General features: G+C 47.3%; 1 protein-coding gene across 1 annotated transcript; it reads right to left on the reverse strand.

The window, feature by feature from the left end:
• Positions 1 to 1,419: 1,419 nt before the first annotated feature.
• On the reverse strand, positions 1,420 to 18,727 carry LOC147105107 (gastricsin-like). Its single transcript, XM_086011188.1, has 10 exons — positions 18,672 to 18,727; positions 17,748 to 17,913; positions 15,496 to 15,613; positions 15,259 to 15,371; positions 14,455 to 14,460; positions 8,809 to 9,008; positions 7,308 to 7,430; positions 5,482 to 5,626; positions 2,812 to 2,910; positions 1,420 to 1,575 (listed from the first exon to the last, which is right to left on the reverse strand). Exons 1-10 carry the CDS (start codon positions 18,725 to 18,727, stop codon positions 1,420 to 1,422), a joined length of 1,182 nt encoding a protein of 393 aa, XP_085867314.1.
• Positions 18,728 to 19,382: the final 655 nt, after the last annotated feature.

Here is a 19,382-nt window from a genome sequence, read left to right on the forward strand (position 1 = left end):
TCAATGTGTCAATTTATTTAAATTTAGCGCCTAATGTAATTGTTCAAGTGAAGGTGAAAATTACTCCCCCCACCCCCCCCCACCCCCCGATTTTTAAGTTGTCTGGTCTGCAAAATTTCACACTTCCCCGGACATGAGGGGATTGAATTTCCGCTTGTTTCCGCTAGTAATGTCAGTGCAATCAGCCGAACTAACACAAAAGATCAGGAATTTTAAATGTAAGTTTAAATTTACCGATTGCACCCATAGCTGAAACTCTACCCCATTATTTTTACTATAACAAAGAGCCGGCACCAACACGATGGGCCGAATGGCCTCCTTCTGTGCTGAGAACCTCTATGATTCTATATACAGTAAACTCTTTCTTACCCGGCACCTATGGGACCAGGACGGTGCCGGTTGATGAGAAATTCTGGATAACAGAGAGGTATACCTACCAAGGCAATTTTTAACACAAACAAAAATAAAAGCCACTGACTAACTCGGCCACCGCGGGAGACTCGGACTCGGCAAAACGAGTGCTGGATGGATTCGGCAAGATTACCGGTTATCTATTTTGCCGGTTATTAAAGTATTCCGGATAATTAAGTGCCGTTTAAGCAAGAGTTTACTGTAGCAACAAAGAACGATAAGACGTTGATTTTTGTGTTGCAGGTTTATTTTATTTTTTGCATTTATTGTTTCACAACAAATGAAATCATTGGACATACTGGCTTCACTAAATAAAGACCAATATTTCAGCAAACAGGCAGGGTGGATGCTAGACAGCGATGGCAGCTGTCCTTCATTCTGCCAGCGCAATTCACAACCCATCTAGAGCCATCCTTTATTCCTTAACCTGTCCCATTACCACCTCCTCTCACCTTGAATATCTCTGAATATCTCTCAATGCCTCTTAATCTCTCCTGCTTTCTATCCTATCACTGACCTTCCCTTTTGTTCTTTCATCCTCTCCCCCTTTTCCCAGCCCCTAAACCTGCTTTCCATTTCCTGCTTTTTTCCAGTTCTGACGAAAGGTCATCCGACCTGAAACGTTGACTCTCTTTCTCTCTCCACCGATGCTGCCCTGGCCTGCTGAGTTTTTCCAGCGTTTTCTGTTGTTATTTTGGATTGCCAGCATCCGCAGTATTTTGCTATCATAAGAGTAAAACATAACCCAACGTAAAGCTCATTCACAGTAAGCTTGACTAAAAGACACTCGTCCATCTACTGCAAAGACTTAGGGGTAGATTTACAACTTGGCATCTGGCCGTAAAACTGATGTTGCAGATCTTCTGCCCGTTATCGAAACTGCCTGATGTTCCTCCCCATTGAAATCAGTTTGTCAAGGTAGAGATTGCTTTGTAGGAGAGAAATGCATGGTTTAAAAGGCACTGCTTTATTTGCTGAAATATCAAACTAAATTAGAACGCATGTCCCTTAGACAGCCTGAGCGAATCCCACTCTGTTGTTCCCTCTGTCAAAAACAGAATAGAATGCTCCAAGGAAGACATCCCCCAGAATCCACAGTGGTCCATCTCGGGTAGGAGGAGGGATATAGGTGGGCTCAAACCCAGCAATACAGTATCCATTTTCCTGTAAGATAGTGATACTCCATTAGACTCATTTGCAGAAGAGATCCGAGTATGGTTAAATCTTTTTTTTAACCTATCAATTAGCTTCAGATCAGGCTAAGGAGTGCATAGAAATCTATATTATTTTCTGCACCAAGCTTTCTAGTCCTGTGAGAAGAACTAATTTTAGAGGCAACTTTACCAAAAGAGATAAACCCTGTTATATTATCCTGATGCATTTGTTTTTTTACTCAATGTATGATTATGTAGTGATGGATTTCAAATCCCTCCATGGACTCGCCCCCTTCCCTATCTCTAGTTTCCTCCAGCCCCACAACACCTCCCGAGATATCTGCGCTCCTCTAATTCTGGCCTCTTGAGCATCCCTGGTTATGATCGCTCAACCATTGGTGACTGTGCCATAGAAACATAGAAACATAGAAGATAGGAGCAGGAGTAGGCCATTCGGCCCCTCGAGCCCGCTCCGCCATTCAATGCAATCATGGCTGATCATCCAGATTCAGTACCCTGTCCTGCTTTCTCCCCATACCCCTTGATCCCTTTCTCCCCATATCCCTTGACCCCTATCCCTTCAGCTGCCAAGGCCCTAAGCCCTGGAATTTCACCCCCGCCGCCCCTCACCTAAACCTCTTTATCCTCCTTTAAAATGCTCCTTAAAACCAAGCTTTTGGCCATCTGCCCTAATTTCTCCTCATCTGGCTCGGTGTCAAATTTTGTTTTATAATCGCTGCAGTGAAGCGCCTTGGGACATTTTACTACGTTAAAGGCGCTATATAAATGCAAGTTGTTGTTGTTGGATATAGGCTGCTACAGTCCAGAATATGGCTCCCATGTTGTAGTGGATTCATCAAATTTGAATGTAAATCACCCTCCAAAGGAGGTTCGCTGATTCTCAACCAGGCCTCTAAAGGGAGTGCCACACGCTCGGACATCGCTCCATTTAATCTGGGGTTTTGCTGGAGGAGAATCAGTAAATTGTACTGAAGGTAACCAAGAGACTCTTGAGGGCCAAAGCCTCTTGCCTATCTGGCTGAAAAATTACATTATCCGAGGCAGGATAGATGAGAGCGGGATTATAAAAGAGAGAAGAGAATTACACATAAAAAAGAATCATTCCCCTTCCCTCTGATGATATACCATAAAAAGCAACCAAGCTTCTGCCATGGGGCCATTCTGAACTTTAACACCTCACAGGGAAAGCTAACTCCAAGTGATGTTGTTGTTAGAACATACATACCTGAAGGATGTATACTGATGGAGGAAGTGTGAAATCAACTTTGTTGATCATAAAAGTCAAAGAAGGCATCTGTGCGATGTTGTTACAGTTGACAACATACTGTTAAATAGAGCAGACAACACTCAGGATTTATGTATAATTAATACCAATAGAAAATAAATAGCATGGGGTGTACAATTTATTTCACAAACAACCTGTTTGGATAGGTTATCAAACTCGAGTCGGAAATGGGGCTAATACACTTCAGAGCCCCTGCACTTTGTGTTCTATTTATACCACATTAACATTAACATAGCTATTCACATTAAGGTATTCAAGTAAAAATCCTGAGGTAAAGAGCCTGATTTCAATATCCTGCTATCATGTGAACTGGTCCTGTTATGATCAGATTGGGTGGTGCACACTGGAAGAAAGAATAGGTTTGATATGCACATTATGGACAGAACTAGCTAAAGGCAAAGTTGAAAGGGACTTGAGGGTTTTTGTAGACTTGGCACTTGGCATATCATTGAGGAGCAGCAATGAACAAAGCAAATAGTTTGCTGAACCATACTGTTAAATCAGTAGAGTATCAATCAGTGGATGTTGCACAGAAACCGAACAATGCACTGGTCAGACTGCCCCTTAAGTACCATGTCTAGTTTTAGTTACCAAGATATAGACAATAAGATTACGTAGTGAGAAGTCAACCAGGCTGATTCCTAGCCTCAGGCGATTTAGTTATGAGGAATGACAGCAGAAACCATAACTTTTTAGCCTTGGTAGGAGGTGTGATATAAAATATTACTTAAGAATTAGGAGCAGGAGTAGGCCATATGGTCCCTCGAGCCTGCCCCGCCATTCAATAAGATCATGGCTGATCTTCACCCTCAACTCCACTTTCCTGCCCGATCCCCATATCCCTTGATTCCCTTCGAGTCCAAAAATCTATCGATCTCAGCCTCGAATATACTCGATGACTGAGCATCCATAGTCCTCTGGGATAGAGAAATTCAAAGATTCACAGAACCCCGAGTGAAGAAATTTCTCCTCATCTCAGTCCTAAATGGCCGACCCCTTATCCTGAGACTATGGCATAGATAAGGTAAATTTGGAGCACACCATCAAAGTAAGTCACACCTGGAGGGCAAAGGGGCATAGGCTAAAAGAGATGAAAGGACATCTTAGAACTGATATCAGGAAGAACATCTTCATGCAATGTCTTCTTGGTAAGGTAGTGGAAAAAAAAACCTTCGGTTCATTCAAGATCCAGTTGGATGAAGTGATGGCCTGAATACGTTTTGTCTCTGGTGAATGAGCTAAGATGGGCTGAACCAGCTCCTCATCGGTCTTTAACTTGTCATTTTGCTGAGCACCATTCGGGCTGCAGCGGTTCAAGAAGGCGGCTCACCACCACCTTTTCAAGGGCAACTAGGGATGGGCAATAAATGCTGGCCTTGCCAATGACGCCCACATCCCATAAGCGAATTTTAAAAAATTACGTTAACTTCTTTTTTTTGGTGAATGTTTTTATTTCTCCAGGTCGATGATCCTAGTACTTTGGAATGGAATGTTATCCTACTTTTGGAGCCCATTATCAGCATTAAGGTCCGCAGGTTCAGGTATAGCGTCACGTTAAATGCACAATAAAGCTTCTACTATACTGCCCCAAATTGTGACCTAACTACTACCAAAGAAGAGTACTCACTATTACACCAATGTTATCAGCCCCATTTCCCACATAACATGACCTATGACCTCTTTGCATGCAGCAGCCGATTGTTATTCAAGTATGTTCTCTAGGAATTGAGGCTCAAGCCCATTTTACTTAAGCTCCTTCCAGATGTCAGAGAAAAGAGACAATCATATTGGATAGTGGCCTAACCCACTGTGACATGCCCATTCTCCCTTAAGCGCCATTAAGCAATACCATTCCTTAAAAACTTTGGGGGAGAAATTCATTATAGACCCATTTGGGGCGCTATCTTCCAAAAGTTGAGAAAATTAGCACCAGGTGCTAATTTTTCTCAACTTTTAAAAAATTCGGTTTTGCGCTCCAGGAAGGAAGTGGAACGCTATATCAAGCGCTCCACTTCATTCCTGGAGCGCTAAAGGACACAGGCAGTGCAGAAGTTGCAGCGCTGCCGCGTTGGAAGGCTCCCTCCCTCCCTTCAAGGGAAGGGCCATCACTGCAGGCTCTGCAAGGAAAAAAACTTACCCGGTCCCCGACGGCAGCCGCGATCCGGCCCGATCAGCCCGATGCACTGCAGCAGAGTGCCGGGCTGATAGATGGCTGGCGCAGGAGATCGTGGCACTAGGGGTTACCGCCACCGCAAACCACCAGGTGAATTTTGCAGGCAGCGGTAACATCGCCACACCCGGGTGGTAAGTCCTTAGTGCCCTGTTATCGCCCCCACCCAACCCCTGCCGGAGGCACTAACGGGAGGCGCTAAGGCAGGGAATTTCTAGCCTTTTATTTAGTAAAATAGGATGTACACTGTTTGGATACAGATAGTGGACTATTTTTCCATCAGTTAATGCAATATAATTTAGCAGTGATAAATATGACCAGGTGAGCATTAATTATAGATTCCATCAATTAATCTGCAATCCTTCTATTGCCAGTATGGTGTAACATTCCCAGCCACGCTGCAGATCCAGAATCAATTGGCACTTGTCACAACAGCTTACCTCACCGTTCTGACTCTGATATGCACCGATTTCCTGTAACAGTGTATTTAAGTACTCAGATGGGACAGTGATTTGGGAGGTTCCGGTGTCGACGATAGCTTGGCATCCTTGTGAACAGAAGGTAGGCTGGCCATTGAGAAGCACACTGAAAGACAGAATTGCATTCGTGATAGCTCCTGTAGCAAAAACAAAGCAGTCACTTAGAATCATAGAACCATCATAGCTTTGGAAGGAGGCCATTTGGCCCATCGTGCTTGTGCTGGCTCTTTGAAAGATCTATTCAATTAGTCCCATTTAAGACTGAGATGAGGAGGAATTTCTTCACTCAGAGGGTTGTGAATCTTTGGAATTCTCTACCTCAAAGGGCTGTGGGTGTTGAATCGTTGAGTATATTCAAGGCTGAGATCGATAGATTTTTGGACTCTAGGCGAATCAAGGGATATGGAGATCAGGCGGGAAAGTGGAGTTGAGGTTGAAGATCAGCCATAATCTTATTGAATAGCGGAGCAGGCTCAAGGGGCTGTATAGCCTAATCCTGCTCCTAATTCTTATGTTCTTATGTCCCACACCCCTTCCAAAAGATTTCCTCATCCTCTTGAGCACATCTCAAAAGACAGTGCTGCTTAATATTTTTTCCACTTCCCACACAAACCATCATTTAGCTTCTCTGAGTGAGTGCTAAATTAAGGGGTAGTTTTGTTCCATCGATTCATGCCCACAGGGCACTGGCCATAGACTGCCCCAAATTTTTCACACAGGATGCAAACAACCAGCGTGGGACTTCCTTCCATGCGATTTTTCTTTTTTATCTAAAATTTATATGAAGCACAATTCCAACTAAGTACAATCCGCACGTTTTGTAAACCTTTTTGTAATATTTTAAAATGCATAACTCAATCTTTCTATTAGGAAAAAAAAATTAAGACCTGAAAGAAATATTGGCATTCAAAGAGGTCCATTATGTTATTCCATTGAGTACTAAAAGATCTATAAAATCACCAAATTACACAAACACTCAATATCTGCAAAAAATATTCTCTGAACTCCCAATGATGAATATTGAAAAACGAGTTCTCTTTAGATCATGAAAGACAGTTACAAAGTTGATCTGAGCAAATTGCTCATTACGGTGATGAGTTGAAATACTAAGAGACCCAAGTTACAAATTGGGAAGTTAGGAGGGAGAAGGGAAATTAGAGAGATTTCTTTTACACAATGGGAAATTACCTTGTAGAATACGTTATTAGAGAAGGTAATAGAAGTATGACTGGCTTCAAGAAGCAGCAAGATTTGTTTTAGGGGAGTGAAGAGTTTGAAGGAGTGGATGAGAACTTGAGTTGATAGGATTAAGTTCAGTTGAAAATGGGTGGGCTTGCAGGGTTTAATGGAAATTTTAGTTTACCACAAATTCCTTGAGTCCTAAAAGACACAAGAATTGGCGCAATAAGGCAGCAACCACAAAATTACACTTCGAATATTAGCATGCAAAGTCTCAGTGCATTCCCTCTTCAGGGGACCAAGCCTCTCCACAACCAGCAACCCACTTATTTTAAACATTTGTCCATTAAAATAGCAGACAATAGGATTTCATATGAACATTTTATGCGTCCGTATGCTAATATTTGCACAGTATCATTTCAAAGCCAGTATTTTATTTTGCAGTATTAGTAAAACATTAATTTTTTTCTGAAATAACAATGCTGTTTGTTTTGGATCACATTACAGAAATGTACTGTGATCCTCCAAGCGATCTGCAGCCAGCACCACCCCATTGCCAGGGTGATTGTTCAACTGCAGTGTTCTTGTATCACTCCTTTCCCACTTACCTTTGAATGCCGATGTTCCAGTACAGTTCTTGAATAACTGGAGTCCAGAACATCTGACCTGAGTAAAGACTGCTGTCGATTCCTCCAAATATCACTTGACCACCATCATTACTATTTGGAGTCCTGGAATATACATGAAATATTTCAGGGTCACCTAATGCATTTCATGGTCCAACATAACTCTTCCCCTCACCCACCTTTGAACTCTTGACTGAAGCTCGTATCCCTCTTCCCCCACCACTCTGACACCTTAAATAAATGTTTATCTCTTAAACTTATTTGGAGCACATGAATGTTTCAGGGTGAATAATGTAGTTAACAACAACAACTTGCATTTATATAGCGTCTTTCACATAGTAAAACGTCCCAAGGTGCTTCACAAGAGCGTTATAAAGCAAAATTTGACAGCGAGCCACATAAGGAGATATTAGGGCAGATGCTTGGTCAAAGAGGTAGGTTTTAAGGAGCGTCTTAATGGAGGAGAAAGATGGAGAGGTTTAGGGAGGGAATTCCAGAGCTTAGGGCCGAGGCAGCTGAAGGCACGGCCGCGAATGGTGGAGTGATTAAAATCGGGGATGCTCAAGAGGCCAGAATAGGCGGAGCGCAGAGATCTGGGGTGGGGTTGCAGGGCTGGAAGAAATTACAGAGACGGGCAGGGGCGAGGCCCTGGAGTTAAGATAAATTAGGCCATTAAGATAAATATTTCTAAAACTAATAGACTTTGATTGAAATTATGATTAGAAAGGTTCTATTGTGTTCATTTAGACCTCCTTTTCAGACTCGTACACCACAATGCTTCCTATAACATAAGAACATAAGAACATAAGAAATAGGAGCAGGAGTAGGCCAATCGGCCCCTCGAGCCTGCTCCGCCATTCAATAAGATCATGGCTGATCTGATCCTAACCGCCAATCCACTATCACATGTTGTGACTCAGTCACATTACAAATTAGATTTAGATTAAAATGTGCTGTGGTTTACAAGGAACACACAGAAACATGTATATGGGTTGCCACTAGGACAGCTACTTACATTTTTGATTAGCCATTTGAGGACTAAAGGATTGCTACAAACTTTTATCTCGGCATTCCTCCCAACTGGCTTTGCTCTAAACAGCAATCTATTGGTTAAATCCATGAAGTCCTATTGCAAGTACAGGAAACTTTGGTTTATCCGGAGGTTAACTGTGCGGAATCCTCGAGCCACCGGCAAAAATCAGGAGCCGTTTCGTTAGGTTTTTTTCTTTTCGTTGCTTTTTTTTCACCAGTCAGGCTCTGCAAGGTCTCGCTGAAGCTGTTGCTAAGCTACAGAGACGCTTGCAAGGTACGGCCGACTGTTTAGAAGCTGTAGGGTTTGTTGCCAGATACGGGGCTCAAAATCTCCGTATGTTTCAACATTAGCGCTGGTTTGATGGGACGGCAACAGCTCGGTCCCGTCGGTGCCGGATAGCACAAAGTTTCCTGTACCAAGATCTGCAGACCCCTAACACTTATATATTACCTGGCCAAGTACACAGAAAACAGAGGCTCTGACACCAGATTGTCATTTAGCATGTCGTCAAACACAGGCATGGCCCGTCCTCCTGAGAGCGCTGGGTAGCCCAGACCGAGGATTCCATCAAATGGAGCATAATAAAAGTTACTGCCTGGTTCATTCTCACTGAGGCCCACCTCCTGCTGTGGAATCGATATGCCGGCAACCTTGGGAAGAAAAATAATGCGCTAAGTTGAGAAACATCATGCCATTGAGCTGATAATTGATTCCATTAATTTGCCTGCTGACTGATCCATTCCCAGCAATACAGATTTAAATACAAATCATTTTATAATCAGCAGTTTGCCCCGTCCTCAAATTAATTCTTTCATTTTCTTCCTCATTCAAAGTGTTCGCAACCGCAAGATGGCTTCCAACTAAGAGGGGAAATCACCAAACCGCTGCTGTAGAACAATAATGCTACTCTATAGCTCGAACATAGGGTGCATTTAAGCAGAGTGTGACAGGATTCTCTGCTCTGATTTTCCTCATCTGTTTGTCATCTCCTCAGACAGCGCTGGATGAGACAGAGAACTCGACACATAAGATTGAAAGAAATCTGCCCGTATTTGGCTCGTCACTTAGCATGTTGCGGCACCGTGGAGCAGCAATCGACAAACCCAAATGCTTAGGTTGAGCAGGCTGGGCCTATACTCATTGGAGTTTAAAAGAATGAGAGGTGATCTTATTGAAACATATAAGATATTAAAGGGGCTCGACAGGGTAGATGCAGAGAGGATGTTTCCCCTCATGGGGGAATCTAGAACTAGGGGCCATAGTTTCAAAATAAGGGGCCGCCCATTTAAAACAGAGATGAGGAGGAATTTCTTCTCTCAGAGGATTGTAAATCTGTGGAATTCTCTGCCCCAGAGAGCTGTGGAGGCGGAGTCATTGAATATATTTAAGGTGGAGGTAGACAGACTTTTGAACAATAAGGGAGTGAAGGGTTATGGGGAGCGGGCAGGGAAATGGAGCCGAGCCCAAGATCAGATCAGCCATGATCTTATTAAATGGCGGAGCAGGCTCGAGGGGCCAAAAGGCCTAATCCTGCTCCTATTTCTTATGTTCTTATGAAGTATATTACATTTCTGTTTTGGAGGAATGAGCTAAGATGGGAGCATGCTCAGTTCTTTGTCTCATCTTGTGATAGTGTGAGATATTGCTGGTTTAAACCAGAGTTTACCACTCCTTGGTATGGCTGACCCATACACTACCCGGTTACATTATCTGTCTCCACACCTCCAGGCAGGCTGCTATTTATATTTTTACCTGATCAATTTGTGCCATGAGACTGTAAATTAAAGCAAAGAACAAAAACTGGAAAATTAAACTGTATTCTCATCGTGGCCTCAATTTAAGATATTAGCCCACAATTTACGGTCGGGATGATGGTGAACTGGCAGCGCTCTCCCTCATTCCGCCTTTGAAACTGACGGCAACTTTGAGATCTGGCGCACGCGCAGGCGGAAACCCTGAAGTTGCGGTCTGTCATTCGCAGCTCCGACACAGGCTTCGCTGTGCCCCCCAACCCACCCCCGTCACAGAGCCGGCAATCAGTGAAACTGATGAAAACCTCGGCTCTTCCGCAGTAAGTACGCTGTTAAATTCCCCACTAAAAGTTAGTCCCAAACGGTACCACATTAGCGGTCCTCCAGTCCTCCGGCACCACACCTGAAGCCAGAGAGGATTGGAAAATGATGGTCAGGGGCTCTGCTATTTCTTCTTTTGCTTCACCTCTCTTCCGCAAACGGCAATTGACGCTAGATGAATCGCTCATTTTAAATCTGAGATTGATAGATTTTGGTTACCCAAAGGGATTAAGGGATTTGGGCCAAAGGCGGATATTTGGAGTTAGGTCGCAGATCAGCCATGATCTCATTGAATGGTGGAACAGGCTCGGGGGGCACAACGGCCTCCTCCTGTTCCTATGTTCAGTACTTACATTCACTGGGCTAGATTTTCAGTATAGACAGTTTTGGGGCGCTAACCTTAGCGCCCGCCCGAAGTTAGCGCCCGCCCCAAAGTAGCGCCCCGTTGCCGGAAATTCAGTGGCTTCGCCCTAAGAGAGTGGTGGAGCGCTAAAAGAGGCGTTCCACTCCTACCTTTAGGCGCTAAGCCGGCGGTCCAGAGGGATAGCGCCCAGGCGGGGCGCAGCGCGGGTGCGGTCATTTTTGCACTGACAGCAGACCCCGTGGTGCCGACCAGCTGTTAAAGGGGGAAGGGACGAATTGGTCTGCTGCCACGCCCTGCATACTGCAGCCTTGCAAAGAGGCCTCAACACTGCTGCTCAGCCCCAGGGAGTCATGGCAACGCCAGAGAAGGCCCGTCAGCGTGCCCTGCGCTTCTCAGAGGGTGATCTGGACATAATGGTCACAGCTCTGGAGGTGAGGCGCAAGATCTTGTTTCCAGAGAGTGGTAGGAATCCAACCCACCATGACTACACCAAAGCCTGGAAGCAGATCGCCCAGAGGGTGACGTTCACCGGCGATGCCCCCAGGACCCACAAACAATGTCGTAAAAAATACAACGATCTGACCAGGATTGTGAAGGTGAGTAGCCTTTCCAGTCTCCTCCTCATTCTTGCATGTACACCTGACATGATGGGCAAAGGGAGCTGAAAGTCCTATTGGCCAGCCCTCAGCCAGCAGCATTGGGACAGTCATGAGCATCAAATGGCCATTCGGCACTCTACACTTTGGCCAAGCTATTCCACCATGGGAGGCAGTGCACAGTACATCAGGGCTTCACTTTGGCCAAGCTATTCCACCATGGGAGGCAGTGCACAGTACATCAGGGCTTCACTCTGTCCAAGCTATTCCACCATGGGAGGCAGTGCACAGTACATCAGGGCTTCACTCTGTCCAAGCTATTCCACCATGGGAGGCAGTGCACAGTACATCAGGGCTTCACTCTGTCCAAGCTATTCCACCATGGGAGGCAGTGCACTCTACATCAGGGCTTCACTCTGTCCAAGCTATTCCACCATGGGAGGCAGTGCATACTACATCAGGGCTTCACTGCGCACTTACAGCCCGTCCTTTCTCTTGCAGGCTAAAGTAGCGTTTAATCGCCAGGCCCGTGCCAGGGGTGGCCGCGCCAAGCTGCAGAAGCTCACTCGGCTGGAGGAGCGCGTGTGTGTGCTCATGGGAGCCCATGTGATTGTCCCCACAGCGTGCGGTGTATCCGACCCTCCACTGCCCGGCAATGGTAAGGACCTCGCCTTTTGGCCCTCTCGCGTCGCACTGGCCCACCCGAGCTACCTCCTTTGCCACTGTCCCACCAATGCGCTGAATCCCACCAGTCCTAACTCCCTCGCTGACGCCGTCTCCTCACTCTGAAGCTACTCTTGTGCATTCCTGCTTTCAGCTGGTGACAACCAGGACCCTGAAGCTGCCAGTGACAGCACCTCTGACCAGGAGGAGGAGGAGGAGCAAGCCGGACCTTCGGGGGAACAGTCACGTCCCGCAGGAGAGGAGGAAATGCTTGACACCTCCTCACTGGATGAGTGCCTGGAGGAACTGTCGCAGGGCAATGCAGCTTCTGGGACCAGTGGCGTCCAGCCACCCAGCAGCCGTGCGCGTGGCCCGCGGCCTTCCCCCCAAAGGGGGGAAGGATCAGAGGGGAGTGCTGCTGCTCGGCACACTCGCCGTCACCAACGCGGCAAGGGTCCCCTAGTTCGGCCCCCTCCTCCCCAGCGGGAGAGTCGCGACTCCAGTCCGGACACCTTCACTTCGGAGGAGGTGCGGAAGCTGGATAAGATGGCCGACGACTCGGACCGGCGCCACACGGAGCTCATGAGCATGGTGGGGCGCATGCCTGAGGCCATCGAGTCGCTGGCGACCAGTGTGCGCGAGTTCGGGGCAGCAACTGCCGCGAGTGGCCGCATGCTGACTGATGCCGTCAAGACCCTGGCGGATGTGATGCGCGCGCACACCAGGACCACAGGGGCACTCACTGCTGCCACACGCGCTGTCTCAGGCAGGCATCGCCAGGGCAGCCGCCGCGCTGGACCATCCCAGCAAGCCGCCCCTCGGCTGATTGCTGCGGATCCTGCAGTGCGGGCCCGGCCGAGTGCCATCGCGCCACAGCACCAGCCAGCGCATCCCAGACGCCAGCTGGCCCACATTGCGCCATCCGTCGCCGCCATTCCCCCACTGGGGCATCAAGGGCAAGCGGCTGCAGCTGATGGTGGCCAGGCTCAGGTGCGCCACTCAGCAGACGGCCCCTCGAGGCCCAAACGCCGTGTAGGCCGCCCCCCAGCGGCATCTGGCGGAAGGGCATCTGAGCCTCAGGCGCCTTCCCCCAGCCTCGCAGCAGCCACTGGGCAGAGCTTGCGAAGGAGCAGCAGGCCGGGCAGGGGAGGCAAAAGGCTGGCCAAGGTCTCGCCCTCGCGGGCCACTCAGTAGAGGGTGTGGGCAGCTTTCCTTTAATATGGCGGTGGCCATCTTTATTTTGCCCATGGTTGTGCTTTTGGAGGGCTTATTTTTTGCGACGTTGAGGCCCGGTTTGAAGAAAGGTGGAGTGACTCCTCCCCAGTTTGTGGGAGTGAGTCGTTTGTTGGGCTTTTTGTGGGGCCCGTTTATTGTTTTTGGGGATTCATGTGGGAAGGGCTTTTCATTTTTGTGCAATAAAAAATTATCTTTATTCATGCAGTCTCCATGGTTGTTCTTCTTAGTGTTTGTTGGCTTCGCCGGCTGAGGGCTTGCGGAGCGGCTGCATTCATCTTCCCTCATGGCCCCTGGCCATTCCCTGACAGGGGGCTTAGAAGTACCGTGTAATAAGGTGGCGTCGTGCGGCCCTTGGCCCTGGTCGCTCCCTCCTGGGAACGTACTCCTGCTCCTCCTCCTCCTCCTCCTCCTCATGCTCCTCCTGCTCCTCCTCCTGAGGTGCTGGTCCAACGTCAGGTGGCAGTGCCTGAGTCCTGCGGATAGCCAGGTTGTGTAGCATGCAGCAAACCACCACAAATTGGGAGACCCGGTCCGGCGAATACTGGCGAGCTCCTCCGGAGCGATCAAGGCAGCGGAACCGCTGCTTGAGGACCCCAATAGTTAGCTCGATGATGTTGCGGGTGGTTTGATGGCTCTCGTTGTAGGCCTCTTCAGCAGCGGTCCTGGGCGCGCGGAGCGGGGTCATGAGCCAGGTGCACAAAGGATAGCCTTTGTCCCCGATGAGCCATCCTCTTGCGGGAGGCTGTGCCTGGAACATGTCATGCACAGTACTCTGCCGCAGGATAAAGGCATCGTGGCTGCTGCCTGGGAAGCTGGCATTGACTGCCATGATGCGCTGCTTGTGGTCACATACCAGCTGCACATTCAGAGAATGGTAGCCCTTCCTGTTGCGATACTGCTCGCCATGCTCCAGAGGGGCCCGCAAAGCCACATGCGTACAGTCAATGGCGCCCTGCACCAAGGGGAATTCTCCGAGTCTGGCAAATCCCAATGCGCGCTGATGCTGGCTCTCGAGGGCCATGGGGAAGGAGATGAATTGGCTTCTCCTTCTGAACAGTGCTTCGGTCACGTGGCGGATGCAGCGATGCGCGCCGTACTGGGAGATGTTTGCTATGTCCCCAGCAGTGTATTGGAAGGAGCCGGTGGCATAGAAGTTCAATGCCACCGTCACCTTCACTTCCACCGACAGAGACGTCCTGCACCTGAGCTTTGGCCGCAGATCTCGGCGAAGCAGGTGGCAGATCTCTGCAATCACCTCCTTTCGGAATCGGAGCCTTTTAACACATCGCGCGGCACTCATGTTTAGGTAGGAGCGCTGCTGGCGGTATAGCCTGACTGGGTAAGGCCTACGTGGCCGACGCCTGTAGCCCCCTCTGCCTCTAGCCAGGGCTGCCCCTCTCACAATGCGTCTGCGAGCCCTACGGACATGGCGCTGCAGCTCCGCGTTGGCACCCCATGCAGCCCCCATCAAATCCTGGCAAACAGTCTAATTTCCAAATGGCCACTTGCAGCGCTATGGCCTGAGCCCAAAAATACCTGGCTCTTGCTGCTTGAAACCAGTTAGCTATCCTCCTTGTTGTGTCTCCAGAAATGCGTTGCACAAGACTGTTTTCTGAAAAAAGGCTGGCCTTTATACTGGAGAGGACGTTCCCTTTAATTAGCGCCCCCCAGGGCCCGTGCTGGTTGTGTTGCGTTCCTTTTTCCAAACGCTCCGGCCGCCCGCCGCACAATGGGGCGGTCCGACTGAAGTTTGCAATCGGGGCGGCCAAAGGGCGTTGCACGAGGATGTGACGTCATTTTCTGCGCGCGCATCCGGGCGGGCGCTAAACTTTGCGCCGGCGCTAACGGGCAACTTAATTTGGGGCGGGGCGCAAACTGCGCTGCGCCCGGGCGCTACACGCATAGTGCCCGGAAATCACTTCTCTTAAGGCGCTAACTGCTGGCGCAAGCGACTGAAAATCTAGCCCACTGTATCATATCCAAAATATCCAGACAGACTCCCAGAGCCGTAAGAGAAACTGAAAGTTTGTCGCTTTGTGCTGAATGTTGAGGACTGAGTTGGATTAAATCTGGCATGGTTGCCTGAAAAGAGAAGAATGAATCATCATCTATTATTTCAGAATTCAGGTTCTATAGAAAGTCATTTGAGTCAGAATCTTAAAAGAATTCTGAAGATATAATCGCAAGAACGGTTACTTTTACTGACCACATGGTGGGCTGTTGCAGTAGATGGATGGGACCCAAAGGCTGGATGATCCAGTGTCAAACAGGACAGTAAAGCTCTGTGGTGGGGTGCCCACAGTAATGGATCCATTGTAGAAACTCTAAACAGCCAATTGAAAAGAAGAACTGAATGACATTTGCTCCAGTTTTCAGGCTCTATAACCACAATTGAAACCAAAAAGAATTCTACAAAATAAGTTTTTGCTGGAATAAAAACCCACAACAGTTCCTTTTCTGATGAGTTCTTGAGCTTATCAAAATGATTGTCACGCTTTGAATGTTCCGCCTATGATGCCATGGTGGGGTGGGGGGTGGGGAACCTTGCTGTAAATGTGTTAAAAATTCTATGATTCAGCTTAGCTCTCAAGGGGTTAAGTTCAAAGGACAGCAGAGCTGGGAGATGTAGGTTAGATTTCAGATGGGCACCGGAACCAACGTGCTCGTACATTGAAAAAGTATTTTAACAGTTAAGTGATTGTTGATACAGCTTGCTGCTGTGGCAACTTTATTCATTTGATGCAATAGTCATTGCCAAGTTAGGCTGATGGATTCTGATCTTAGGTGAGCATAGAAAAGCCAGGAGATTACAGGCAGAGGGGGTTCTTCCCTGGGGTGAAGGACAGAATGCAGAGGAGCTATTCTAATTAAGTAAGATGACCCATTAATGTGGAGAAGTACAGCATATTTATTAGTTTGTATTATTAGGTGAAAACAATGGTACTGATTAAAACAAGTGAAGCTGATCATACGATAGCAAAATACTGCAGATGCTGGAAATCCGAAATAACACCAGAAAACGCTGGAAAAACTCAGTTTGCAGAAGGGTTTCGACCCGAAACGTTGACTCTATTTCTCTCTCCACGGATGTTGCCTGGCCTGCTGAGTTTTCCCAGCGTTTTCTGAAGCTGATCATAACTGTTGGTCTGCATGTTCATGTCTTGTGAAATAAATCAAGCCTCGTCTCATCAAGTGTTCGATTGGTCAGCCTTCAGAGAGATTGAAGAGGTGCATGAATGAAAGACATGAATATCTGGTTCAGGCCACAAGGAGGCACTATTGTTACACCCTCAGGTCACGTCATCTTACAGACAGATGTCAGGCAGCCTGATTCAAGTCCCACAAACGGGCAGACTGGCCATATGAGAAATCGAGAGAATTCCCAAGTGCCCCAGTTGAATGGTTCCATAGCCCTGTATTATTGGTGCCCCCCTTTTTTTTCTGAGAGGATCCCAAAGAAAGCTGCACCCCTTTGAGGGAGCCAGTCCGCCCCCTTGCCTACAAAAGTAAGGTGCTCTGACCACTTATGGGTGATGCCATTGTACTCGAGAAGGGGTTCACAGCAGAACCAAATTTGTAACAACTTGCACGCTGAGGAATAGATTAGTTCTCTACTTTCGTCACCGTATCAGCATCAAGCATTCCAAAGTCAAGCATAGTGTTGACTAGATGTATCATAAAGCTCCCTCCACTCTGCCCAAAGAATATATCTGAAGCCCAACCTTAGAAGTGTGGCACTATTGTGCTTTGTTTTTGCCCAAAATGAACTCCCCATAGAGTGCCAATTCCTGCTGAATTTTGTGATGCACATCGATTGCAGAACCTAAAATGAACCCATAACTCAATTCCCATTGAACACTTACAGCAGTGAAATGGCAATAAGCTGCACATTACCCAGTCTTTCAATCAATTTTGTTTTTTTTTGGCAAATTCAAATGAAAATTCGGCTGAAGTCAATTTACAGCAGTCTTTTTTTTCAGTTCTGCTCACTCTTCAGCCTTTCAAGTGAGGGAATTCAGCCGGGACACCCAACAACGGGGTGAAGAAAAAAAATGAAAGCGGCTGCAGAACTTCGAGTCGAGAACTGCCCTGCCAGTACACTTTACACCTAATCACAGCCTATTACCATCTCGTCTAGCTTCTAATCTCTTTTACTTCTTTTGGTTCTTTAATTCTTTTGTCCGATCGCAGCCCTGCCTTCGATCTAGTTCCTTTTCTCTCCAGTTTTGAAGAAGGGTCAAACCCGAAACGTCAACTCAAATTTCTCTCCACGGATGTTGCCTGACTTGCTGAGTTTTTCCAGCATTTTCTGTTGTTACTTCGAGTCAACAAGTTTGCCTGTAAAGGTAGGCGAGCAGGAAAATCCGCCTCTGCTGGAACTCGCTCCCATGGTTAAGCATCGACACGTTGACCATAGGTACTTTAATTCCTGCTGAAGCGGATTTTCTTTGTACTTACATTCATGACATTCAGAAGTGGTTCATCCCGTGTCTCTGCTTGGTACCCAGGGTACAAAGCCCGGTACTTCAAGGCGGGATCATATTTGTGAGTTTCTAAGAATTGCTTCAGCTCCCCGCGCTCCTTCATCATCTCTCGGATGGACTTGCCCCTGTACAATGGCACCCTGAAATGATAAAGGGTGAGCAGTGTGACGATCTCTGGGATATTCTTACTGTTTACTCTCCCTGCTGGTCTGAGGGTCTCGGCAAATAAACACACGCAACTTAAGAGTAGCAACTTTAAGTTGATGTGGTTGCGGTTTAACTAAACCGAACAAGTTCAAATATATCACGTGTAGGAACATTTTCTCAACCAGTTCCTAAATAAAAAGAAAGACTTGCATTTATATAGCGTCTTTCACGACCACCGGACGTCTCAAAGCACTTCACAGCCAATGGAGTACTTTTGGAGCGTAGTCACTGTTGTAATGTGGGAAAAGCAGCAGCCAATTTGCGCACAGCAAGCTCTCACAAACAGCAATGTGATAATGACCACATAATTTGTTTTAGTGATGTTGGTTGAGGGATAAATATTGGCCCCAGGACACCGGGGATAACGCCCCTCCTCTTCGTCGAAATAGTGCCATGGGATCTTTTACGTCCACCTGAGAGCAGATGGGTTTAACACCTCATCCGAAAGACGGCACCTCCGACAGTGCAGCACCCCCTCAGCACAACACTGGGAGTGTCAGCCTAGCTTTATGTGCTCAAGTCCCTGGGGTGGGACTTGAACCCACAACTTTCCTGACTCACACTGAGCCACAACTGACACTGTCACAATAAGCAAATTCTACGAAATGTATTGGAAACTAACAGGTGCCTGATGTACACAATGGTGCACGAATTGGCTGATATAAATGAGTTTAATGGTTTAATGACCTACCGGTAGAGACACTCAGAGAGCTGGATACAGACCAGTGAAATGATTAACCACTTCATGTTGTTCCTTGATGCGGTGTTGTAGAAAACTGTAGTCAGCAGAAGAGATTCACACAACTTCTTCAGTTGTGCTGGGGTCTATCGCAGTCTGGGCACTTTTATACATGTGATTAATGTGGTAAACCACTTTTATCGTTCACTATCGTTACACTATAGTTATCACTGTTATATTGTTCTCACTGTTCTCACTGTTGTATCACTATACGAGGTCGCCTCTTGTCACACTGTTATACCTGGGCTGACCATCACTGACTCCGCCCATGGCTCCACCTACCTGCCCAGGTATAAAGGTAGTCGACTGGCTGGTATTCCTCCTTGCTGGATCCGATCACCCATGAGGGTGGGCTCTGTTATTTAGTCAATAAAAACCTATAGTTACCTTCCTAACTCGTCGCTTTTCATTGGACGAATTGATAGGTATATCAATTTTATTGACTAAATTTTAAGATGTCTCATCCAGACGCCCCGCCACAACAGCCACAGCAGCCTTCAGACGCCGAGCCGCAACAATCACAACAGCCGGCTTGGCTGCGAGCCCTCAGACCACCGTACCTGGATCTAAATCCACGGGCAGCGAACGCAGCCCTTGACTTCGATCACTGGCTGGGCTGCTTTGAAGCCTACCTGGAAGAGTCCAACGTGCCTCAGAGATCCA

This window comes from Somniosus microcephalus, chromosome 18 (genome assembly GCF_052327205.1).
Source record: "Somniosus microcephalus isolate GS21.2 chromosome 18, FLI_Smic_1.0, whole genome shotgun sequence".
Taxonomy (NCBI): domain Eukaryota; kingdom Metazoa; phylum Chordata; class Chondrichthyes; order Squaliformes; family Somniosidae; genus Somniosus; species Somniosus microcephalus.

Excerpts from the sequence above, each read along its gene's own strand:
- LOC147105107 (XM_086011188.1), bottom strand. The coding sequence starts at position 18,727 with ATGAAGTGGTTAATCATTTCACTGGTCTGTATCCAGCTCTCTGAGTGT. Across the intron at positions 15,614-17,747 it reads CACTTCTGAATGTCATGAAT|AGTTTCTACAATGGATCCAT; the intron begins GTAAGTACAAAG and ends TTGGCTGTTTAG. Across the intron at positions 15,372-15,495 it reads CTGCAACAGCCCACCATGTG|GCAACCATGCCAGATTTAAT; the intron begins GTCAGTAAAAGT and ends TTCTCTTTTCAG.